Source organism: Acomys russatus, chromosome 2 (genome assembly GCF_903995435.1).
Source record: "Acomys russatus chromosome 2, mAcoRus1.1, whole genome shotgun sequence".
Taxonomy (NCBI): Eukaryota; Metazoa; Chordata; class Mammalia; order Rodentia; family Muridae; genus Acomys; species Acomys russatus.
Window position 1 is genome coordinate 103,553,465 of NC_067138.1, and position 26,490 is coordinate 103,579,954.

Genomic DNA, 26,490 nt, shown 5'->3' on the forward strand with positions numbered 1-26,490 from the left:
GATTTTCTCTATGTTCTTTTTGTCTTCTCCTTACAGATGGATTTGTAGTTTCTGTTCTCGGCAACCAGACCTAAACTGGTTAAAACATCTTTTGCAATAAATAATAGAAAAAGAAAGGTTTTCTTTTCCAGAGAGTTTCAGAAGCACTATTGTGCTCCTCCAAGGACCTAAGCACTGAGCCCGCCTTACAGTCTGCATTCAGGTGCAGTGCTTACAGTGAGTTCTTTGGGGCTGGAGAACTGGGTGAATGGTTAAGAGCACTTGCTGTTGCTCTGGAGCACCCAAGGCGGTGCTTGTAACACACACACACACACACACACACACACACACACACACACGGAGAACTGGGTGAATGGTTAAGAGCACTTGCTGTTGCTCTGGAGCACCCAAGGCGGTGCTTGTAACACACACACACACACACACACATACACACACACACACACACACACACACACACACACACACACACACACACACACACACACACACACACACACACCCTTCGTGGGGATTTCTTAAGCTAAATGTCTGTTCAGATAGTTTTACTATTTCCTCCTTTGCATATGTGGTTTTTCACCTCCATAATTGTTTGCTGATTGTGCTGTTGTTTTAGATTTTCTGTATGGGTGTGGGTGTTCACCTCCCCCCCTCCATCCCTACCCCCCTCCACAGACCTCATGCCATGGTGCAGAGATTAGTGAACAGCTCTCCAGATCTGGCTCTCTCCTGCCACCTTGTGGGAACTGAGGATTGCGCTCCTGCCGTTAGGCCTGTGAACAAGCACTTTCGCTTCCTGAGCTATCTTGCTGGCCCTTGTTTTATGAGATTGAATTCTCAAGGCTGATAGTGGAGAATATTTTTTTCCTTCCTAACTCAGCTCCATTTTAAGTTACTTCCTCATGGACGCCATGCTGGCTGGCTGGTCAAGTTCTCCTCAGATCCACAATGTAAAATTAACATTGCTCTTTACAGCTAGTTGTAAATTAGTTTCAGTGTCATCTTTCTGACAGTTGCTGTTGATTTATAAATCTATCTAAATGTGTTGGGAGATATTCCGTTCAAAACAATAATGAACATGTGATAACCCATCTAAACTCAATAGTTATTTTACTTTTCACAGTTTTTCTAATTAGCTTTAAGTTTCCTTTGTCATATAGTTGTAGAGCTTTAGAAATCCTTTGGCTTTAAAGCACGCCTTGGACCAGGCTCAGTTCATTATACAGCTTGCCTTTTGGTGCCTGTTCACATGATGAAAGTGTAAGGCTAGGATCCTCATAGTTACTAGCAAGCAGAACAGGCCGCAGAGCACGAAGCAGATCTGTAGGCAGGTGCCATGTGCTCTAGGCTACAGTGGAGTTCTAGAAGAGAACACATCAAAAGGTCGTTACACGAGTGGAAGAAACAGCAACAATAAAAATTAGTCACTTACTAAAGATAACGTGTGACCTGAGACTATTAGGCAGTGCAACTAGGTAGGGGAAGCCAGGAAAACAAATGGTTAGCAATTTCAGACAGGAAAGCTTTCTTTCTTTCTTTAAGTAATTTGTTCAGATGACATCTCAGTTGTTATCCCTTCACTTGTCTCCTCCCATTTCTCCCTCCCTTCCTCTTTCACGCTGTTCCCCTCCCCTAGGTCTGTGACAAAGAGGGCTTTGTCCCCAACCCTATGATCACAGCCTATCAGATTTCATCCTGGTAGCCTGTTTACCCTTCCTCTGAGTGCCACCAGGCCTCCCACCAAGGGGAAGTGGTGAAATAGGGGGCACCAGAGTTCAAGTCAGAGTCAGTCCCCGCTCTCCACACAACTGTGGAGAATGTGATGTCCATTGGCTAGATCTGAATGGGGGTTCTAGATTTACTTCATGTATTGTCCTTGGTTGGTACAGTAGTTTGAGCAGACCCGCCCTGGGTCCAGATGTGCTAGCCTTGATGTTCTTCTTGTAGGTTTCTAGGACCCTCTGGATCCTTCTATTTCCTCATTCTCCCATACCTCTCTTACCCAGAGTCCCAATAGGAAGACCCAGCATCTATTCACAATCTCCTGCTAAGTGAAGACTTTCAGGGACATCCCTGTTGGGTTAGTGTCCAATTATTAGTGAGTATATGCCATATGTATTTTTATGGGTCCGAGTTAACTCACTCAGTATGATCATTTCTGGTTCCATCCATTTTGTCCACAAATTTCAGGATTTCCTTATTTTTAATAGCTGACTAGTATTCCAAGGTGTAAATGTACCACAGTTTCTTTATTCATTCTTCAACTGAGGGACATCTAAGTTGTTTCCAGATTCTGGCTATTATGAATAAGGCCATTATGAACATGGTTGAGCATATGTCGCTGTTGTGTGGTGAAGCATCTTTTGGGTATATTCCAAGGAGTGGAATAGCTGGGTCTTGAGGTAGCTCTATTCCCAGTTTTCTGAGAAAGCGCCAGATTGATTTTCAAAGTGGTTGTACAAATTTGCACTTCTACCAGCAATGAAGGAGTATTCCCTTTTCTCTACATCCTCACCAGCATGTGGTGTCGCTTGAATTTTTGATCTTAGCCATTCTGATGGGTGTAAGATGGAATCTCAGAGTTGTTTTGATTTGCATTTCCCTGATGACTAAGGAGGTTGAGCATTTCTTTAAGTGTTTCTCAGCCATTTGATACTCCTCTGTTGAGAATTCTGTTTAATTCTGAGCCCCATTTCTCAATTGGGTTATTCGGTTTGGTGGTATTTAATTTCTTGAGTTCTTTATATATTTTGGGTATTAGTCCTTTATCAGATGTAGGGTTGGTGAAGATCTTTTCCCAGTCTGTAGGCTGTCTCTTTGTTCTATTGACAGTGTCTCCTGCCTTACAGAAGCTTCTCAGCCTCATGAGGTCCCATTTATTAATTATTGACCTTAGAGCCTGGGCTGTTGGAGTTGTCTCCTGTGCCAATGAGTTCCAGGCTCTTCCCCACTTTTTCTTCTAACAGATTTAGTGTCTCTGGTTTTATGTTGAGGTCTTTAATCCACTTGATTTTTTGTGCATGGTGATAAATAAGGATCTACTTGCATTTTTCTACATATAGACATTCAGTAGAGTAGCACCATTTGTTTAAGATGCTATTCAATTAAGAAACTCAATAGATTTGGCTTCTTTGTCAAAAATCTTTGTGGATTTATTTCTGGGTCTTCAATTCGATTCCAGTGTTCAACACATCTATTGCTATCCCAGTACCATGCTGTGTTAATTACTCTTTCTCTATAGTACAACTCGAGATAAGTTATGGAGATTCATATGGAGGATCTTTTATTATATAGGATTCTTTTAGCTATTCTGGGTTTTTTGTTTTTCCATATGAAGTTGAGAATTGATCTTTCAATTTCTTTAAAAAATTGTGTAGGTATTTTGATGGGGATTGCATTGAATCTGTAAACTACTTTTGGTAAGATGGCCATTTTTACTATGTTAATTCTCCCAATCCATGAACAAGGGAGATGTTTCCATCTTCTGATGTCATCTTCAGTCTCCTTCTTCAGAGACTTGAAGTTTTTTGTTGTTGTTGTTGTTTTGTTTTGTTTTTCCCAAACAAGCCTTTCACTTGCTTGGTTAGCATTACTCCTAGATACTTTATATTAATTGTGGCTATCATGAAGAGTGTCATTTCCCTAATTTCTTTCTCAGCAAGATTGTCATTTGTATATAGGAAGGTTACTGACTTTTTTGAGTTAATTTTGTATCCAGCCACTTTGCTGAAGGTGTTTATCAGCTGTAGGTGTTCTCTGGTAGAATTTTGGGGGTCACCTATGTACACTATCATATAATCTCAAATATGGATTTGACTTCCTTCTTTCTCATTTGGATCCACTTGATCTCCTCTTGTTGTCTTATTGCTCTAGTTAGAATTTCAAGAATTATATTAAAGAGATATAGAGAAGGTGGGCAGCCTTGTCTGGTCCTTGATTTTAGAGGAATTTCCTTGAGTTTCTCTGCGTTTAATTTGATGTTGGCTGTTGGCTTACTGTTTATAGCCTTTATTATGTTGAGGTATGTGCCTTGTATCCCTATTCTTTCCAAACTTTAAACATAAATGGGTGTTGGATTTTGTGAAATGCTTTTTCTGATCATGTGGTTTTTTTCTTTCACTTTGTTTATATGGATTACATTGATGGATTTCCATATATTGAACCATCCCTGCATACCTGAAATGAAGCCTACTTGGTCATGGTGAATGATATCTTTGATGTGTTCTTGGATTCACTTTGCAAGTATTTTATTATTTTTGCATCACTGTTCATAGAGAAATTGGTCTGAAATTCTTTTTCTTTGTTGGGTCTTTGTGAGGTTTAGGTATCAAAGTGACTGTAGCTTCATAGAATGAGTTTGGTAATGATCCATCCATTTCTATTTTGTGTAGCAGCTTGAAGAGTAGCGGTATTAGCTTTTTGAAGGTCTGGTAGAATTCTGCACTGAAACCTTCTGTCCTGGGCTTTTTTTGGTTGGAAGACTTTTAATGACTGCTTCTATTTCTGTAGGAGAAATAGGACTATTTAATTTGTTTATCTGATCTTGATTCAGCTTTGGCAGGTGGAATTGATCAAGAAAGTTGTCCATTTCCCTAGATTTTCAAATTTTGTGGCATATAAACCTTTGAAGTAGGACCTAATGATTCTTTGTATTTCTTCAGTGTCTGTTGTTATGTCTCCATTTTCATTTTTGATTTTGTTGATTTGGATAGTGTCTTTCTGCCTTTTAATTAGTTTGGCTAATGGTTTGTCTGTCCTATTGATTTTTCTCAAAGAACCAGCTCCTGGTTTTGTTGATTCTTTGAATTGTTCTCTTTGTTTCTAATTTATTGATTTCAGCCCCGAGTTTGATTATTTCTAGCTATCTACTCCTCTTGGGTGTTTCTGCTTCTTTGTTTTCTAGGGCTTCCAGATGTGTCATTAGTTGCCTAGATGTTTCCAATTTCTTTATGAAGGCACTTCGTGCTATGAATTTTCCTCTTAGCACTGCTTTCAATGTATCGCATAAATTTGGATATGTTGTACCTTCATTTTCATTCAATTTTAAGAAGTCTTTAATTTCTTTCTTTTTTTCTTTCCTGACTCAGTTGTCATTAAGTAGAGAGTTGTTTAGTTTACATGTGTGTGTAGGCTTTTTGCTATTTCTGTTGTCGTTGAAGTCCAGCTTTAGTTTATTGTGGTCTAATAGGAAACATGGTATTATTTCAATCTTTTTGTATCTGTTGAGGCTTACTTTGTCATGTACTATATGGCCAATTTTGGACAAGGTTCCGTGAAGTGCTGAGAAGAAGGTATAATCTTTTGTGTTTGGGTGAAAAATTCTGTAGATATCTGTTAGATCTATTTGATTCACGCCATCAGTTAGTGTCATTATTTCTCAGTTTAGTTTCTATTTCATTGACCTATCCTTTGGTGAAAGTGGGATGTTGAGTCTCCCACTATTACTGTGTGAGGATTGATGTGTGGTTAAAGCTCTGTTAACATTTCTTTTACAAAGGTTGATGCCCTTGTATTGGGGGTGTACATGTTCAGAATTATGATGTCATCTTGGTTGAAGTTACCTTTGATCACTATAAAGTGTCCTTCCTTATCTCTTTTGATTAATTTTGGTTGAAAGTCTGTTTTATTAGATATTAAAATAGCTACACCAGCTTGCTTCTTGTGTCCCTTTGCTTAGAATACCTTTTTTCAGCCTTTTCCCCTGAGGTAATGTTTATCCTTGTGACTGAAATGTGTTTTTGAATGCAGAAGAATGTTGGGTCTTGTTTTTGCATCCATTCAGTTAGTCTGTGTGTTTTTATTGGAGAATTGAGACCATTGATGCTGCAAGATATTAATGACCAGTGACTGTTAAGTCCCTTGATTTTGATGTTGGGTGCAATAGAGTGTTTGTGTGGTTATGTTTGGAACAGTGAGGTTATCTATTTCCTGTGTTATTTGGTTGTAGTTTGTCACTTTGGGTTGGAATTTTCCTTCTAGTAACTAATGTAGGGCCGGATTTATAGATGCGTACTATTTGAATTTGTTTTTGTCATGGAATATCTTGCTGGGTATAGTAGTCTGGCCTGGCATCTGTGGTCTCTTAGGGTTTGCAGGCCCTCTGTCCAGCCCCTTATGGCTTTTATGGTCTCTGCTGAGAAGTCGGGTGTAATTCTGATAGGTTTGCCATTATATGTTACTTAGCCTTTTCCCCTTGCTGCTTTTAATATTTTTTCTTTATTCTGTACATTTCGTGTTTTGATTTTTATTTGGCGGTGGGGGCGGGGGGGTTCTTTTTTGGTCTATTCTGTTTGGTGTCCTGTAGGCCTCTTGTATGTTTATATGCATCTCCTTCTTTAAATTGGGGAAATTCTCTTCTATGATTTTGTTGAAAATCTTTTCTGGACCTTGAAGCCAGGAGTCTTCTCTCTCCTCAATTCCTATTATCCTCAGGTTTTGTCTTTTTATGGTGTCTCTGGTTTCTTGTATGTTTTGTGTCAGGAATTTTTCAGATTTAACATTTTCTTTGATGGTTCCATCAAGTTTTTCGATTGTATCGTCTGCTTCCAAGATTCTTTCCTCCATCTCTTGAATTCTGTTACAGAAGCTTACCTCTGCATTTCCTGCACTCTTCTCTAAGTTCTCTCTTTCCCATTTTTCTTCTGTCTGTGCTTTAAGCATTTCCAGTTTCATCTTCAGATCCTGACCTGTTTTATTGATTTTTTCATCTGATTGTTTGTATTTTCCTGAATTTCTTCCAGTGATTTCTTCATTTCCTCTCAATAGGACTCTTTAATGTCCTCAGTCTGTTTGGCTGCATCTTCCTGCATTTGTTTATGGATTTTATTTGTTTCCTCCATTATTGTCTTCATTACTAAGGACAGGGCAAATGGTAGATTTCTGTCCTGGGTGCGTGTGTCCAGAGCTTTTAGAGTGTGATCCTTCAGAGGCCCTTTCCCTTATATTCTGTTTTTAAAGCATTATTTATCTGAGAGTCTTTTTGTATTAGCGTTTTTCCCCCATACAGTGGAAGAGGAAAAATTTTTTTCCTCAAATTGCATCAGTCTCTTCATATTTCTTTGTTTTTTGTGTATGTTTGTCTATTTTTAGTCAGTATACCTATTCATTTGTTTAATGTGTATAAGACAAAAATATGTGTAAGTTTTCCACCTAACAGTTTTAATTATTAAGGTCCGTACGCTATTTCTCTTTAAGTTATTGGCTTATGACTTAAACACCATAACTTTTAACATTGTGTATGTGTGTGTGTGTGTGTGTGTGCGCGCGTGCGTACACGCACACGTTCAGTGCTTAGATAGGTAAAAAGAGACATTGGATTCTGGGAGCTGGAGTTACAGGAGTTTGTGAGCTGCCTGAGGTATGTCCTGAGAACTGAACTTGGGTCCTGTGGAAAAGCACCAAGTGATCCTAACCAGTGAGCCGTAACTCCAACTCCCACCACAAGTTTTAAAAATCCACTTACAAGCTGGATGAGGTGGTACATGCTTTTGACCCTAATACTCAGCAGGTACAGGCAGGTGGCCTCTGAGTTGGAGGCCAGGCTGGTCTACAGTGCAAATTTCAGGACAACCAGAGCTACACACAAAAACCCTGTCTCAAAAAACAAGCAAACAAAAAAGCCACAATTACAATTACAATTATACATTTAAGTCATAAGTCAGTACCTTTTTATTTTTCTCCCTACAATATGTAAATAAAATTGTAATAAGCCAATCAAAACCCATTTCACAGGTGAGGTTGTGGGGGGCTTTATAAGATGAGTGACAGTTGTATAGCTACATGACACCAGCGTCAGGCTGCAGCGTGGTGTGCAGCCACTCATTACGAAAATATGTACGCTAGCATCCCCACTGTTTGCTAGATACTGTGTTACCATTTGTGGGGAGGAATGAGTCAGTCTCTGTCCATAGAGCTCAGAATCTGGGCGTGGACAGGGGCACGGGAGTGGACAGGCAGGGACCACTAGCTAGTGCCCTATAGATCCAGAGAACTGCTGCAAGTGAGGGCAGATGAACAGAGCTGCACAAGAGCACTTTGCTGCTATAATTCTTTTATTCTGTCAAAAATTTAATTTGTTGATTTTTAAAGGGGACATGAAGGATAATTTGAGTAGGAAGACAGTGTTGTGCCATATGTTTGAAAAACATACCATAGTGAGCTCGGAGAGTGATGCAGCATTGGGACACTGAGGCAAGAAGATTGTCTGAAGTTCCAGTCCAAGCTGGGGTGCATGGGAAACCCCTAAAGAAAAATCAGTGCCATAATGAAACCCATTCCTGTGTATGCTCAGTTAAATAAATAGACACTGGGAAAGACCAGTTCGTCATGAGTCAGTAGAACTCTGGGTGCCAAATATGCATGGCAGAGCCCAGGGAAGCTGTGTAAGGCATCCTAGAGCTCGGGCCCTGTCACTGCCCAAGGGCTGCTTTAACCTGCCATTTGCATTTTTATAAAACTTTTCTTTCTAAGCTGTAAAAAAGTTTAAATGTCTTCCATGGACCATATGTCCTATGATACAGAATAAACAGCAGGGTTAGGGAAGTTGAAAATAATATATTCCAAAGTCGCCCCCACACCCCCACAGCCCCCAGACAGGTTTCTCAGTGTCGCCGTGGCTGTACTGGACTTGCTTTATAGACCAAGCTGGCTTCAAATTCACAGAGATCCTCCTGCCTCCAGAGTGCTGGGATTATAGGTGTGTGCCACCATACCTGGGGTTACAGGTGTGTGCCACCATACCTGGGGTTACAGGTGTGTGCCACCATACCTGGGGTTACAGGTGTGTGCCACCATACCTGGGGTTACAGGTGTGTGCCACCATACCTGGGGTTACAGGTGTGTGCCACCATACCTGGGGTTACAGGTGTGTGCCACCATACCTGGGATTATAGGTGTGTGCCACCATACCTGGGGTTACAGGTGTGTGCCACCATACCTGGGGTTACAGGTGTGTGCCACCATACCTGGGATTATAGGTGTGTGCCACCATACCTGGCTTCCAAAGTCCTCTTGTTCACCTATCTTTGAAAAAGTAGTTATCTTCTTTGTTTTTTGTTTGTTTGTTTGTTTTTTGTTTTACAAGAATAATTTGTTCATTTTACTTTCTAAGTTGTATTCTTTTTTTTCAGTTAATGTATAATATTTCTGTTTCTGGGGTATGTATGTGTACAATGTATGATGATCAAATCAAAATAATTGACATTCCATGTTTATTTTTTTCAATATTTCTCAAATACTTTCACTTCTCTGTGTCAGGAATCTTCACTCCTTTCCTGTAGCTATCTTAAATTTTATTTTTACATGTGTAAGTATTTATGCCTGGATGGTTCAGGAGCCTGTGTAGACCAGAAGAGAGTGTTTTATCCCCCTGAAACAGGTGGTTGTGACCTGCGATCTGGGTGCTGGGAACTGGACCCTGGTTTTCTTCAAGAGCAGTAAGTGCTCTTAACTGCCGAGCATCTCTCCAGCCCTTGCAGTGGCCTTTTTTTTTTTTTTTTAAAGAGTATGGAATGGATCCTCCAGTTGTCTGAGTGCTGTGGACCACTGTACTTCCTACTCCTCTAATTGGCACTCACTTTGGAGACAGGGAGTTGGGGAAAAGAAAGTGGCAAGGTGGGAACTGAGCGGCAGCCCCACCGTGGCAAAGGGCTGGTGAGTGGGAGGAATAAAGGGTTTTGTTTTTGTTGTTTTTTGTTTTGTTTTGTTTTTTTCCCAGTGGATCTGGGTCCAGCTTAACAATGGGAAAATGTTAACTGAGGTTTTTGAGGACTGCAGAGAGCTAGGCGTGGACTTTGCCTGAGATGCCAGGGGCCAGTGATGGAAGGTTTGAAGCAGGAGGGCGTGGTGATATGAGGTCCAGGTTCCACCCTTCCCACAGTCCCTCAGGAAGATGGACTCTCAGGACTAGAAGCAAATGTGGCCAGCATATGACTTTCTTTAGATGGCTGCCTCCCTATAGCTAGCCTTGGTGATGCAAGATCTGCACAGGTGACAGCCGTGACAGTAGATCACGCTCTCCTGTGAGGCAGAAGCTCTTTGCAGTGGCTTGAGCATTAGCAGCTGTACTTCTAGGAAGCTGTAAATCACGACACCAGCATGGTTTTCCCGCATCTGGGAATATGTGTACTTTTAGCGATGGCTTTCTTGGCAAGTGTTTACTCTTAAAGATGATCACAGTGCTGTAAGGAGAAACATTAGCTTCATCTTATAGCTTCCTGCTGGCTGTCCAGTGTAATATGAGAGAGCATCAGTAATACCTTGGATATGAGAAACAGAAAAAGAGGCCCTGTTCTCCTGCTTGGACGAGACATATCAACAGATTTTACTTAATAAAATCTTGAATGTACTTCCTGAGCCTGCCAACATGAACCCCTCTTTGTAGTGAGCAGATAGTGTGGCAGGGCTCTTCAGAGCCTGCAGTAACAGCACCATGCTGTCACCTGGGTCAGGTCTCTACTTTAAAAATTGTTTCTTCTCCTGGTCTGAAGAATGCCTTTCTTATTTCTCATAGGAGGAAATTACACATACGATAGGCAAAGTGTCTTTCCAAAGTTCGTGTGCAGCTAGTTGAGCTGGTCCATACCTTTAATAGCCTCACTTGGGAGACAGAAAGAAGAGTTAGAAGTTAGGCCATTCTCAGAAAGTAAATTAAAATAAAATAAAGACCTGCCAAAACAAAATAAGTAGAGGTGTAGCTGTGTTGGTCTAGCACTCACAAAGCCGTGGGCTCAGGTCCTAGCACCACACCAACAGGCTGTGGCGGAGCATGGCTATAATCCCAGCATGTCGGAGGTAAAGGCAGGAAAAGGCATCCTCATCTATATAGTGATTTCAAGACCAGTTTAGGATACATGATACTCTACCTTAAATAAAGTAAAACAACAAAACCACCACTACAAAAACAACAGCAGCCCCCCCCAAAAAACTCTAAAAGACATATATAACTAGTAAGTAGAAGAATTAGTAAACACACCATTCTCTTTTTCATTTTTTAAAAATTTTATTTTATTAATTTATTCATATTACATCTCAATGATTATCCTCTCCCTTGTATCCTCCCATTTCTCCCTCCCTCCCATTTTCCCCTTATTCCCCTCCCCTATGACTGTGCCTGAGGGGGACTTCGTCCCCCTGTATATGCTCATAGGATATCAAGTCTCTTCTTGGTAGCCTGCTATCCTTCCCCTGAGTGCCACCAGGTCTCCCCATTCAGGGGACGTGGTCAAATATGGGCCACCAGAGTTCATGTGAAAGTCAGTCCCTACTCTCCACTCAACTGTGGAGAATGTCCTGTCCATTGGCTAGATCTGGGTAGGGGTTTTGAAGTTTACGGCCTATATTGTCCTTGGCTGGTGCCATAGTTTGAGTGGGACCCCTGGGCCCAAATCTGCCTATCATAATGTTCTACTTGTAGGTTTCTAGGACCCTCTGTATCCTTCTACTTTGCTATTCTCCCATGCTTCTCCCATCTAGAGTCCCAATAGGATGTCCTCCCCTCTGTCCCAGTTTCCTGGTAAGTGAAAACTTTCATGGCACATGCCCCTTGGGCTAGTATGCAGATATAAGTGAGTATATACCATTTGACTCTTTCTGCTTCTGGGTTAACTCACTCATTATGATCATTTCTAGTTCAGTCCATTTATCCACGAATTTCAGGAATTCCTTGTTTTTAATAGCTGAGTAGTATTGCAGTGTAAATGTACCACAGTTTCTTTATCCATTCTTCTATTGAGGGACACTTAGGCTGTTTCCATGTTCTGGCTATTATGAATAAGGCTGCTATGAACATGGTTGAGCAAATTTTCTTGTTGTGTGCTGGAGCATCTTCTGGGTATATTCCAAGGAGTGGAATAGCTGGGTCTTGAGGAAGCCCTATTCCCAGTTTTCTGAGAAAGCGCCAGATAGATTTCCAAAGTGGCTGTACTAGTTTGCATTCCCACCAGCAATGAAAGAGTGTTCCTCTCTCTCCACATCCTTGCCAGCATGTGGTGTCGCTTGAATTTTTGATCTTAGCCATTCTGATGGGTGTAAGATGGAATCTCAGGGTTGTTTTGTAGTCTGTTGCTTTGTTCTCTTGACAGTGTCTCCTGCCTTACCTCTTTTTCATTTTTTAAGATTAAAATTGTATACTTTGAAATTTTCATGCAGTGAATGCATTTCAACCTATTCACCTTTCCCAGCTGCCCATCTAGATCTTCTCACACCTCCACCCACAGACTCCACGTTTGTTGTTGCTGCTGCTGCTTTTCCCTCTCACCGAGTCCAGGTCATTGTGCCCGCTCCTGCACGTGGGCTCTGGCTGATAGAAAACTTCATTTCCCTTTTCCAGCAGACAGCAAATGCCAAAGGCTCTCAGTTCGTGGTAAGATTTCCTGCTTCCCTCTCCTCAGCCATGCTGGGACTTTGGTCTGTTTATGCAGATCTTGGACATGCTATCATAATTGCTTGGGATTCGTATATGGAATTGCCCTGTTATATTTGCCAAACGTGGTTTCTGTGAAGTGGTCAACCCTGCCCAGGCTCTCACAGTCTTCCTGCTTTGTCTTCTCAAAGGTCTGTGCACCCTGAAGGACCTGTGTACTGAGTCTGCTGTGTAAATCCCACTGAAGGCCGAGCACCACCCTGTTTCTTACCCTCTTCATGTTCATCAGTTCAGTGTCTCTATGCTGTTATCTGCTGCAAGAAGCTTCTCGGTAGAGCTTTGAGAAATGCACTGATCTGTGGTAGTGACAAGCAAATAGGTACTAATTACAGTAAGTGCTGCAAGGTGATGCTCTGGGTCTTAGCTTAGGAATTCACGGCCTCTTTTGTTCTCTCTTAGCAGTAGTGTAATTCTGAAGCCTGGATGAGATCTTTTGAGTTTTTTTCACATTTATCTTACTTTTATTTGTGTTTGAGTATTTTGCCTTTCTGTATGTCTGTGCACCATATACCTATAGAACCCATGGCGGCCAGAAGATGGCGTTAGAGTCCCTGGAACTGGAATTATCGATGGTTGTTAGCCATTGTGTGTGCTGGGAACCAAACACGGATCCTTTGAAAAAGTAGCCTGTGTTCTTAAACTGAGTATTCTTCTAGGCCCTCCTGGAAGAAATTTTAATCTCATCCTCTCCTTCCTGTGTTGAGAATGGCTCTGGACGTATTATAAAAATGCTTAAAGCATGCGCAAGGGAGGATGTGGTGTTTCCTTAAGACAGATGGAAAATGCTTAATGCCATTTGAGCTGTATTTTGAAGAATGGATTCGGAAAAAAATAAATGCATATTCTAGGCAGAGGAAACCCTGTGATCAGAGATAGAAGAGAGTGATTGAAATACAGGGCTAGAACACAGATTACAACTCAAGATACTACATGGGCCAGGCAGATGACACCTACAGTAATGGAGGGCACCTGGAGCTTGCCTTTTACGAGGAAGTTGAAAAGATTGTCAATATTCCTTATCATAGTATATGTTTCTGAATATTGGAAATCAAAATTTTAGAGGAGATAAGCAAATGCTGAGTAAGTGGTGCCTTACTGGACCGGCTGCTGTTCTCATGCCTTCTGAGGGGATCAAGCAGCATTTTCCTTTAAGCCATGTAGCCTTCATCTTGGAATACTTGTTTTTTGTTTATACTAAATTTAGTAACTTCCTGCTTTTGAGCATGAATGGGTATTTGGTGCTCTCACTTGTGTGCATATGAGGAGAGCCAACCATGCGGTTCCTTCTGTTCTGTTCCGTTTTATTTTGAGTTCAGTGTTTTTTGGAAATATCCTCCTCCACCCTCTTGACACCTCCTTGGAGAAGTCCTTTCCGGAAGTGTTCCACCCTGGAGCGATAGTATTTCTATTTCCACTTGAGCATTTGGATGTCTTGTTTTAGGATCCTACATGTAGAGCTCTTAGCCAAATGCCTGCATCGCAGTTTGGTTCAGGAGAGGCTTTTTTTTTTTTTTTTTAAACTTTGGATTAGAGGCTCTAGTTTCCTCAGTCTCATCTTTCTTCATCATTTTAACATTGACAGTATACCCCTTGGTCTCACCTTCCGCAGATACATACATTTACTAATTTACACCCTTTACCTGTCATGGCAGGATTAAGAGAACTCCACTGCTCATAGCTTTGTCAATTTCAGTAGAACAAGCATCAAAAAAACATGATAATAAATATGTGTGAAGCCATCAATCATCTGCTGTGCCCACTCCTGTCATTTTCGCACTTTCTGCTCTGCCTAGGAACTTGGTGTACTATAGGGGGTGGACAACTAAAAGATGAGGTAGTTGATTTGTTTGGCTGCTAAATGCAGATGGGACAGGTAATTAACAGTCCTGCTCCTGCAGAGAAGCCTGCAGCAATGGAACGTGTCATCCCAGAAGCCCAGCTGCACTCCAGTTCTGATTCAGAACTAATTTTAGGTAGGTTCCCCTGGATTGACAGAGTTCGTAAACATTTCTGGTGCATCATGATTGAAGATAAAGTATGTATTTTGTCTGCAGATTAAGTTTTCTAGAGAGTATATGGCATTTACAGATATATGAAAAAGTAGCCTTAAGGGGCTCAGCCCTGTGTGTGGAGAGCCAGGCATGCCACAAGTGAGTCTCTCCTGACCCTCAGTGCCTGGCCTGCGCTTGACTTCAGTGTCCCACAGATGTAGGCAATGGGAACCCACAAGTTGAATAGCTCAGTAGTTGGAGGGGACTAGAAGGGAGATTAGAGACACTTCTCTTGTTTTATCTTTTCTATCCGTTCACCTTTGATGAGGTATATAGTAAAGGTTTCTGAGTATGGACAGTAATACTTTTTAATGTGTTGGGTAGTTATTTTCATGTACATATATATAATCACTGCACCATCTACTCATTTGTTCACATACAAGATTTAATAGTTACCCTTCTGTTTACCTTCTGCCATAGCCCCCAGCAGACTTGTCATAGGCCCGACTCATTCTATCTTTGAAGTATCCCCTCATAGGCCTCTTTCCCTTTATACCTACCTGGCTGGTTTTACAGAATGACGCCACCAGTTGTTCCTAAACTGAGACCGAGAGCATCTCCTTGCAGCACTCGCTGGAATCAGTGCACACTTGCTTGTCACTAGCAGCCGCACTTGGTTGTGTTTCACTGCATTCTTCACTCCATGGGCTCATTCTGATCATGCTGCCTGTTGGCTGGTTGTTGTGCACCCAGACATCACTCCTTCTGCCACAGTGGATGTCAGTTCTGAAGGCCAAGGCCGCTTTGCGTTGCTTGTTGCCTATTAGTAGGACCTGGATCTATGGTAGGTCAGTGATGTAAAAGTCGAAGTGCAGCTCTCAGGAAGAGAACGAAACCACCCAGTTTGCAGCAGTTACTGGTATCTGTGGCCAGTTCCAGGTGCCAGCGTGGCATCGCTGATGACTGAATTGGAAAGCAGCTCACAAATATCACTTTATTGTCAAAGGCTCTTCTGCAGAGCCAGGACTTGTCCCAGCTGTATTTGGCAGCTAAACAGGCCACCCATTTCATCTGCTACTTTGCCTCAGTTGTCTACCTGATTGATATTCCCTGAGGTGTTAGAATATTTATGTGTTACAGATGCATATCTCTTCAGGGAAATAAAGCAACAAAATATAAATAATTAGGAAGTGATGACTTTTGAGTATTACATTTATTTTTAATATGATTTAATTGCAACTTTATACAACTTAATTTCAAATATGGCTATATTTGACAACTGGCTTTCAGAATTTTTGAAAATTGAACAATTTGCTTTTATAATTCTCTATAAGATAGCTTCAGCTCCCCACGGGAGGTGGTCTGTGGGAAAACACAACAACTCTGTGTCTTGTGCTGTCTGGCTCCCAAAGAAAGGGAAGGCAGGGCCAATGGAATGGTTGGGAAGCTTACTACAGAAACATTTACCTGAGAGTCTTGGCTTACCCAGAAATGAGCTTCTAAGGAAGTGATCCAGCTCCTTCTTTGATTGGCATGATTTGATAGTGACAACACAAGAGAGTGGTATTGCAGCAGTGGGAAATAAATCACATAGGGAGAGTAGTAACAACAACTCAACTATAGATGTAGAGTGCTAGAACAGCCCAGAGAGAGAGCAGTAACAACCATCCAGCTGTTGATGTAGGGTGCTAGAACAGCCCAGAGACCAGTAGCAACAACCCAGCTGTTTGTGTAGGGTGCTAGAACAGCCCAGAGTACTTGGTGGCTAAGAGTAATTCTTTTTTCAGAAAGCTAGCCTGGGGCCAGATGTCCCTTGTGCCTGTTGTAAACTGTTAGTTAGCTGGACTGCGTACCACTTCCTTTTGTCCACATGGCTCTTATGGGATGGAAATGAGCCCTAGGTGACTCAAGCTCTAGAGACTTCAAACAGTTGCCCGAGAGAAGGTTGAGCAGCTCAGGGATGAGGGATCATAGAGAACAGAGGAAACAATGGGAAAACCACATTGAGGATGCTCTGCTACCTGTAAAGGATGATCTCCTTGTCTAGAATAATTAGAGATGGCCCTGGTGTGTATACAAGCAGACCGCCAATACAGCGAATGTAAAACAGTGTTGGCGCACTTGCATCTAGATAGCTGTGGCGAGAGTCTTTGGATCCACCTCGAAAGTTAAGCTTGGTAAATGTCTGAGTTCTATACCCAGCAAAGATGAATGCAGCTAAGATACTTATCTTTCTGACAGAGTCTTTCAACATTGACTCATGTCTTAGCTCACAAGAGTTCTTCAAAACGAACAGAAGCAATCCCAGAGCAGAAATGGTTGTTTCCCCCAACTCAGAAATGTTCTCTTGACCTCTGACTGAATACAAAGGGGGTGTCTAGCAACCCGTGATGCTCTGGGGCAATCCAGAAAACAGAACTGTATGTGGGTAGGCTAGTGTCTACTTCTAGTGCTTGAGAGGTAAAGGGCAGAGGATTGTGAACTGAAGCTACCCTATGCTGCATGGGACCCCGTCTTAAAAACAAAACAGAACAAAACAAGGCTGGAATTAGAGTGGTAGAGCTCCTGCCATTTCCGAAGCTCAGAGTTTGGCCACCAACCCAGGTAAGAGAAAGAAGAGAATCATAAACACAGTGTGTTGGAGCTGAGACTGAGATGTGTTCGGGTGGTCCTGACCTCACTTGAATGCTTGTTAACTTGGGATTCCTGGAAGTTTCATTCTATTGGTGGGAGAGTGTAAATGGAGGTTGCTTAGGGAATAGAGGGGAGGTAGGATGCTCTGAGGTGGGGAGTACAGCAGAACAGTGAAACACAGCTTGAACACTGGGAACATGGGAAGGGCGAGGAACCTGGAGCCTGGACTTGAAGGAAGGCTCTTTTGCTTGTCGTTATATCCGCTTTCACAAGCTGAACAGAAGCCACAGAAGAAGAGGAAGAGCAATCCTTTCCTAACTTTATACTTACTGCTTCTTTTCCCTGTGTTGTCTTCTTTTAGCATTTTAGTTACTGGTTCTGAGAGATGGGGTTTTGTGTCTGAATGGCACCTGATGGGGGTTGGTTAACAGCTGTCTTGTCCCTGTTGTGTTTGATATCACTGTTGTGTGCTCTCTGCAGCTGCTGCCTATCCACACTCTGAGGCTTGGTGTGGAAGTAGATTCCTTCGATGGGCACCATTATATCTCATCAATTGCTCCTGGTGGTCCTGTGGATACCCTGAACCTCCTACAGCCAGAGGATGAACTTCTTGAGGTAAAACATACAGGGCAAGAAAAGGACATGGCAAGAAATTTTAAGTTCCAGGAACGTGAGTTCACCAATTAACAGTGTCACTAATGCCAATGTAATGGGATTTGTTTATACCGAGAAATACCAACGGCTTACTGGGTAATGCAGAAAGCAGACACCACTTTTTAAAAAAACATATTTTTCTCTAGCTGTTAAGGCCTTTGAACATCCTTTTAAATGGCTTGTCTAAATGATTGACATAAACGTTTGATAGATGTATATGTGTTTTGCCTGCATGTATGTATGTGCACTGTGCATGTGCCTAGTGCCTTTGAAGATCAGAAGAAGGATCTAGGTGCTGGGAGTCAAGCCTGGTGTCTGCTGTAAGAGCAGCAGGTGCTCTTGAATGCCGACTCTCCAGCTCCATCCATGGCCCCCCGATTCTTGTTGGCAGCAGCAGTCATATTTATTTTCAGGTTCTATTTGGTCATTTCTGTAAATTATTGAAGAACTGAGCAACTCAGGCTTGTGTGTAGCTTTAAGATTGTCCCCTTAGGATTCCCCTCACGGTAGGGCTGCCTCCAATGGGCTTTCTCCAGCTACCAAGTCTCTTGCCAGTCCAGAGAAGTTTTGGGGCAGAACTCTGTAGGCACTGTTTGTAAGCGTTAGTTTTTAAGCTATTTTATTTGGGGTTCCTTAATACATCTACCCCCCGAACCCAGGCAGGAGAGAAAGAAGGTTAGAAGGGACAGGGCATGTAGACTTTTTAGACTTAGTTCTGGCTGATTAGGGTTGGGGAGTTCTTTGAGAAAATACCAATCTTAGTTGTCAGCATATCCAGCAGTCCAGCCACAGGCTTCTTTCTCTGTCTGTCTCGAAGCGTTCTTTTCTTTCTTTGGGCTCTGGTATTTATATCCTCTCAGAGTCCTCGGTATTAAACTATCTGCAGCTTACAAAGACCACGCCTCTCTTTGAGCAGAACGAAGCTGTTACCAGCTATGGATAAACTAAGGCAGTCCCATATCCCACCCTTAGGATTGAAACAAAAACCTGTTTACATAACATAACTGAGTTTTTAAAGAACCTGAAACTTCCACTGCAGAATTCTTTGTCACCTGAGCAATTTTTACCAAACCCTGTATATATTGGCATAAACATTTGCTGATAATAAGTCATAAATTTATTTTAAAATAATTCTTTGGTATGCAGTCTCTCCACTTATTAAAGATTTTTAAAATCTTACATTTTTACAATTTTAAAGATCAAACATTTTAATGTAATAAGATGTCATTATTTGACATTTACAGGCTAAAGAATGACAGCAGGAAAAGAATTCAACCATGTATTTCAGGTCTGCATTCTTCCAGCCCCCCTTTGAGGTGATGCTGGGGATCGAGCCTGGGACCTTTGGTATGATAGGCTAGTGTTCTACTTAGATATATCCACAACTAAAACTTTACATTTCTATAAGTTAAAAAAAAAACTGATCAATAAAAGCATAGTTTCCATTTTGAACCACTGTTTTAGGCAATACTTGTTAGTGTTGTGTGGCACTAGCATCGTCCAGTGCATGTTGTATGTTCAAAACCAAGGCCGCATGTGATGTAGCAATGGCAAGTCCTGCTAGAACAAAGCTTCGGTTTCTTACATGTTCAATTTTAAGTTAATTGGTGCTTATTATACATATGAAATCCTTTACTATTGATATTTTGATGGTCCTACATTCAGTTACACATACTGGGTTGGGATTCACAGTTTAATTACCTGGTTTCTAAGCAACTCTGCCTTGATGTGACCTTCTGGAGAGATTTAATTAGATTGGAAAGGTCTACCACCGTCATAACACACAGAAATCAACATTTCTTACATAGAAGAAAATGTGATGCTGGCTTCTTAACTTGTGGTAGAATACTTTTGCTCATGTCTCCTGTCAGCTCATCTCTTGTTTATTCCATCGCTGCTTCGTGAGGCCATCAAAGAGATAAAGAGAAAGGCAGGGTGAATCCAGGCTGAGCTGCATGGCAAAGTGCTGTCTTAGGGAACCAGAGGACTGTAGAGTAAGCACCTACAAGAAGCCCCAGTGTGTTACTTACTTTTACAGTTATCATGATAAATCCTCCAACAAGAAGTTTAGATAAGGTTTATTATGGCTTACAGTTTGAGGAGATACAGTCCATCATGGTGGACAACTGTGGTGACAGGCACATGAAGCAGCGTGTCACTTTGCATCGGTAGTCATGGAAGCATAGACTGAACAGGAAATGGGGCCCAACTCTAAGTCCTCAGGGTCTGTAACCGTTGAGCCACTTCCTTCACTGAGCCCCTATTGGTTCTAACCCTTCCCAAGCGCCCCAGCTGTCTAGAAAACAAGTATCCAAACACAGAAGCCTATGGGGAATATTTCACATTCAAATCACCAGGTTGAATTTAATAAATTGACCTGGTAGTAATGGTTCCTGATTTTAGAGATTTCTAAAATTTATGTTTGATCAAAGTGAAATGAGAAAGAAGACACACAGGCTGGATGCACCTGCAGTTAGTTAGTAGTTGTTACCTACCTAAAATGCGTTAAAGAGAAAGGCTGAGTTGAATGATATGAACAGTTAGAAGCTTCTGTCTCAAGTATGAGAGGACACGGTTTTAGAATCCTACTGTATAATGGAGTAAAGTGTTTGCTTGTTTGCTTGTTTATATTGGAGAGTGAACCCAGGACCTTATATATGCTAGGCGTGTAATCTCCCAGTGAACTTATTTTTTATTAATACCAGCCCTTATTTTATTAATTTATTAATTCTTGTTTTTTATTTATAAACTTTATTATTTAAAAAAAACTTGCAAATTCAAAATTATACACAGAAATTAACCAAACCAGGTCTGTACATCTTAGCGAATTCCTATGCAGTTAGAATGGCCATTTGGAACTGAAGCTGTGTAGCTTCACATTGAATTTTACAATTTCACTATTGAATACATTTTTGTGCACTTACCTATTACCACAAAACTCAAAACCCATGACAGTTAGAACTAGAAAAACAGATAGCTTTCTATTCTCTTTTATAACGTGTGTCAGTGGCCTACATTTGGTCCTTTCTCACCCTGATGTGCTACACTGTACCTACATGTACATCTGTTTGCATATATACATGTGTTACTGCCGAGGCCCTGCGTGTGGGGGAGAGCATGTATGACTTTTCTTCCTGAGAGTGTGTGTCCTCATTTAGTATTTTTTATCCTAAATCCACCCATTTTCCCGCAGATTTTGATAGCATTTTTTCTTTAGCGCTGACTAGTACTCCGTCTTTATATGCACCCGCTTTTCTCACCCATTTACCTCTTTTTTCTGCTATAGTGAATAAAGTAGCAATGAACATGGTAGTATAGATCTCTCTTTTGTAGGCTATAAAATTCTCTGGGTATTTGCCCAAGAGTCAAATAGTGGGGTCATATGGCAGTTCTAATTTTTAATTTTGAAAAACCTTCAAAATGATTTCCACAATGGCAGTATCAATTTGTTCCCCCATCAAAGCGAATGACCCACCGTCCTCTTCAACAGTTGTTGCCAGATACGTTGATGCTGGGCATTCTGTATTTCTAATTTGCATTTCCCTGATGACCTAAGGCTAGTAAATCCTTTTGAAAACAGTGATGGCCATTGTTGTGTCTTTTTTGAAAAGTATCTACTCAGTTTCTTTGTGTTGATTAGCAGTTTCCTTGGTAACCACTGTCTGGAGTGCATTTGGTAAAGAGGTCCTCCTGCTCTGCTTTGGGATGCTACTTATTTCTTCCCATGCTGTTGATGTTGTCCCTGATGTTGACACTTCTATGCTGTTGATGTTGTTCGTGATGTTGACACTTCTATGCTGTTGATGTTGTCCGTGATGTTGACACTTCCATGCTGTTGATGTTGTCCGTGATGTTGACACTTCTATGCTGTTGATGTTGTTCGTGATGTTGACACTTCTATGCTGTTGATGCTGTCCCTGATGTTGACACTTCCTATGCTGTTGATGTTGTCCGTGATGTTGACACTTCCATGCTGTTGATGTTGTCCGTGATGTTGACACTTCCATGCTGTTGATGTTGTCCGTGATGTTGACACTTCTATGCTGTTGATGCTGTCCCTGATGTTGACACTTCCTGTGCTGTTGATGTTGTCCGTGATGTTGACACTTCTATGCTGTTGATGCTGTCCCTGATGTTGACACTTCCTATGCTGTTGATGTTGTCCGTGATGTTGACACTTCTATGCTGTTGATGTTGTCCCTGATGTTGACACTTCCATGCTGTTGATGTTATCCCTGATGTTGACACTTCTATGCTGTTGATGTTGTCCCTGATGTTGACACTTCTATGCTGTTGATGTTGTCCCTGATGTTGACACTTCCTATGCTGTTGATGTTGTCCGTGATGTTGACACTTCCTATGCTGTTGATGTTGTCCGTGATGTTGACACTTCTATGCTGTTGATGTTGTCCCTGATGTTGACACTTCTATACTGTTGATGTTGTCCCTGATATTGACACTTCCTATGCTGTTGATGTTGTCCCTGATGTTGACACTTCTATGCTGTTGATGTTGTCCGTGATGTTGACACTTCCTATGCTGTTGATGTTGTCCCTGATGTTGACACTTCCTATGCTGTTGATGTTGTTCGTGATGTTGACACTTCTATGCTGTTGATGTTGTCCGTGATGTTGACACTTCTATGCTGTTGATGTTCTATTCAAAGAGTTCTTCTCTAATCCAGCACTTTGAAGCTTAACTCCTATGTTTTCTTCCAGATGCTTCTGTGATTCATATTGGAAATTAAGGTCTTTGATCATTTTGAATTGATTTTTGTACAGGGCGAAAAGTAAGAGTCTCATTTCTTTTGCAGGTAGAAGTGCGGTTTTACCAGCACCATTTTTTGAATATCAATGGGATAGCATGATAATTTGATAAGCGTGTGTGTTCTGTATTGTTTAAGTCAGGTCAAACATACCCATCTTCTCAAATATTCATCCTCTATGAGGGAAAGGTAGTTATTTTTAGGTCACTGACAAGAGTGACCTTGAGTTGTATATGAAAAGATTCATGCCATAAATTTTACTGATGGCTGATGCTCTCTTTCTCGTCCTAAGATCATATCATTCCTGATTGGCAAGGCATGGCCATAGCTTGGAGATAGCAATCTGTGGAGTGGAGACCATGGCTGTGATGTATAATTATTAGCTACTGAGAAGCAAGATCCATTTTTGAGAGATGCAGAAGGAATAAAGTCAACTGAGTTAATAATTTGGTTCCTTTTATAGTTGTAGGTGGTAAGTATGCCACTAGGTTTCCAGGGCCTACTTCTTACATGGGAACTCAGTGACCCAGAGTATAAATAGAACAGTGTTCGATAGGTTGCAGTAGACTGGACGTAGCGTACTCATCTACCTCAGCCCACTCATCAACAGACTTCTCTATTCTTCAGCTAAGCTTAGAGTATGCTGGCCCCTAGCTTAAAAGTGAAAATGTTGTAAAAGAAGTGTAAAAGTTTCAGGGGTTGGGATTTTTAATGACTTTTTTATTATAACACACAAAGTTAACACAATTTCATCAGCATGTTTTACTTTCTTCTCATTCATTCTTTTCTTTTTTATGTTTATTGGATCTTTGTGAATTTCACATCATGTACCCCAGTCCTACTCTTCCCTGTCCCACTGTATCTGCCCCCTGTCTTTCCAACCTCCCCTCAAAAAGAAGAAAAAATAACAAAAGAACAACAACAAACCCCATGCACCGAGCAGAGCATCTCCTGTGGAAGCCGTGTGTGTCACGGCGTGGCGTACAGTGTGTCCTTTTGTCCACGCACATTTACTTTAAATATTCATTGCAGTGAGTCACTGGTCTGGTTTGAAGCCTGTGGCTTCTGCTACACGACAAATGCTGGATCCTTACCCAGGCTCCTCTTGCCTAACCTGCTGTGGCACTATGGCATGGGGATTCTGCAGTTCGGGATCCGCATGAGCAGCCCCTTCACATGCTGCGGAAGTTCACAGATGGGGTAGATGTTGTGGTTGGCCAACTCAAGGCCTGGGTCTGGACCTGAGCAGTAGTTGAGTTGGTCAGCCCACCAGCCCTCGCATACCCATACCACCAGGGCCAGCTCTCCAGCACTGCCCTAGGTAGCTCACTCAATGCTGCAGCCAGCAGGGGCCAGCTCTCCAGAGCTTATGCTGATGTGGGACCTCCTGTTCTTCTAAGTGTTACAGCTGGTGAGGGGTGGGGCCAGCTCTCCTGAGCCCTTAGCTGTGAACATGGTTCTAGGTGGCAGCCCAGACCAGGATCATCCACATGGTCCTTAGTGGTAATATGAGCCACAGACATCGAGACAGATCCCTGCTACTGCATGACCATAGACCCAGACATGGCTCTTCGCTGCAGCGTGGCCTGAGGTGGCAGGACAGGCTACTCACAGCAGGCTGTTCCTCTCTATCCTCGAATCTTCAGTTCTGTTTCTCTTCATAATGCTCACACTGTTCTGCTTCTCTTTCTTTCCCATCCCTCTACCACGTCCTCATGCACCATAGTTGATCCCGCTGTAGGTGGCCTCTGGTATATTCCACGTCATTCGTTCTTCTGTGCTGCGGAGCAAGTTTAGCCTTGTGCATGGGAGGCAAGCCCTCTGTTCTGAGTGCTATTCATGGCCTCCATAGTTCAACATCTAAAGTGTAGATTTCTGGTAAGGAAAGTTGAGATACAGGAAGAAGCCTAGACCGAGAAGCATAGAAGTGTCTTTGCTTCTGCACTTACTACAGCCCGACGTGTTCCCCTGGGCACACCATTTAACACACAAGAAAACTGAGTTTTTTCATCTTCCTCTGCTGTATGTTTGTGAAGGTCTAAAAAGCTGCCATCCATGCAAACTGTAAAGTTTCTGTCACGAGGAGGATTGACGTGCTAGCAAGTGTATGTGTAAGCCAGTGCTCCGGAAGCCTCTACTCACATGTGCATTTTCTCATCGACATCTCCGCATAGTTCAGACTTGATGGCATTTAAAGGAAGGCCTCAGGTTGAAGGATTGTGAGAAATATTGTGAATTCTAAAATAAAACTTCTAAAATAAAAATTTGGAGTTAGTGGAAGTACACATCAAAAAAAAAAGCCTTTGAAGTTGGCCACATAAACTAACTTTTGGTTAGTGTCTCTTTCCCCTCCTCTTTCTGCTCTCTCCTGTTCCTGCTCTCTCTCCTTCTTCATTTTTCTCCCTCCCACCCGCAGTGTGTTTAATGTACATCTTAGAGCTTAAAACCAGAGCTTTGGGGTAAGAGGACCATGCCAAGTCTCAGCCCAGAACAGCTATTTACAGCAGCCGTAAATCACCTTAGCTAGGAGTTGGTAATGGGAAATGTGACCAGTCTTTTTAGCAGTAGGTAGTGAAGAGGACTACCAGGCAATGCTATAATAAGTGGAGACAATTCAAATGAATAAATAATGAGCTAAATAAATATTTAAAGGTACTCTAAGATAGAAACCTGAACAGTGACTTTCTAATTTGTTGAAGCACAAACTAATGATTGTACATGACTAAAGTTTCTGTTTCTGTTGTATCTCTTTGAGTATTTAATATAGGTTATCGTCCTGCTGATTCTAGAACTTTCTATGGTTATTTCATAGATTAGTATTGAGAAGTGATGTGACCATGATAGCTCCCTGGCCCTTCTGTGTAGAGAGTGACTTGAAGTCTTCCAAGGAAGACTGCTTGTTTGTGGGCTTGCTGTCCCCCAGGCCCCTTCATAGTCATGATAACTTGAGAGAGGTGTAGAGGGAGAAAAATACAGAGATTCTCCATGAGGTGGCTTTGTTGTCACTGTTTTTTATTCTGTGTCTGAATAATTAAGAGATGGGATGATGGGTCTTGTTTGATGACTAAGTGCTGGGTGTGTCACAGACTGGAGAGTGGTTCTTAGGGACAGCTGACTCCAAGCACTACCCAGCAGCTGATTGGGTGCTTACAGCAACCCAGTGTCCTGTGTTCTCCCTGGTGCTGTGGTAGATCTGTGGGAAGGGTGTTCTTGGTGTAGTCAGTCCTACCTGTTATCTAAGCATTAGCGCCACTCCTTCAAGAGACTGGTGCCACAGCAGAAATACCACTAGCATTAAATGAACGCTCAACATTCCTGTGAAGGCAGAAGAGATCCAAAGAGATCGTTGTTGGGTGGAATGTGTTCCTCCCTCTTCAGCTTTTAGGAATAGCTGACAGGTCACTCTCAGTGACTTGCAGACAGATCTGAGAGAACTTTTGAGTTAAAACTGTATGTGAAAATCACAATACACCCAATATAGATTTTAAATCATCTTTGATCCAAAATATTAGTATGTATCGAAGTATATGATATTTGGTGATGTGGATTAATCATCAACAAGGAAAAAATATCCTTTTGAAAGGCAAGGCACACTGCTGTAAACTTAGAACTGCACACGCCTGTTCCAGTGTCTGGAAATGGAAGTGGTACCAGCAACGCCGGTTTTTCTAGGAGACTCGTGTGCTAAGGTGATGTTCTGGCTTGCATATGTGTGCTGAGGGGGCTGCTCTGCCTGGCAGTAAACTCCAGCTGCTCAGTGTCAGAGTTGCTCACAGGTTGCTAGGTGAACAGACATACAGTGACAACGTGGAGGGGAATGGGTGTAAGGAGGCTGGCAGGGTCTCAGGAGTGGTGGTGGGAACCAGAAGAATGCAGTACAGGGTTCTGTGAAGGAGACACCTCAGAGAAGTGAAGCATTGCGTCTCCAACGCAGGAGCAGTGCTGCCTGGCACACAGCTTATACTGTATTCAGCTGCAAGTTTTCAGTCAAGATTCAGCCTTAAGTTAGATTTTTTGTTTCGTTTTGT

At 41.9% G+C, this 26,490-nt stretch overlaps 1 protein-coding gene across 1 annotated transcript in view; it reads left to right on the top strand.

Moving 5' to 3' along the window:
* Patj (PATJ crumbs cell polarity complex component) overlaps nt 1–26,490 on the top strand; it is a 284,333-nt gene that overhangs the window by 46,369 nt on the left and 211,474 nt on the right. The window contains exon 15 of the mRNA XM_051164507.1: nt 17,524–17,658. Within this exon, the coding sequence (XP_051020464.1) occupies nt 17,524–17,658 (135 nt within the window). The remainder of the gene's footprint in view (nt 1–17,523; nt 17,659–26,490) is intronic.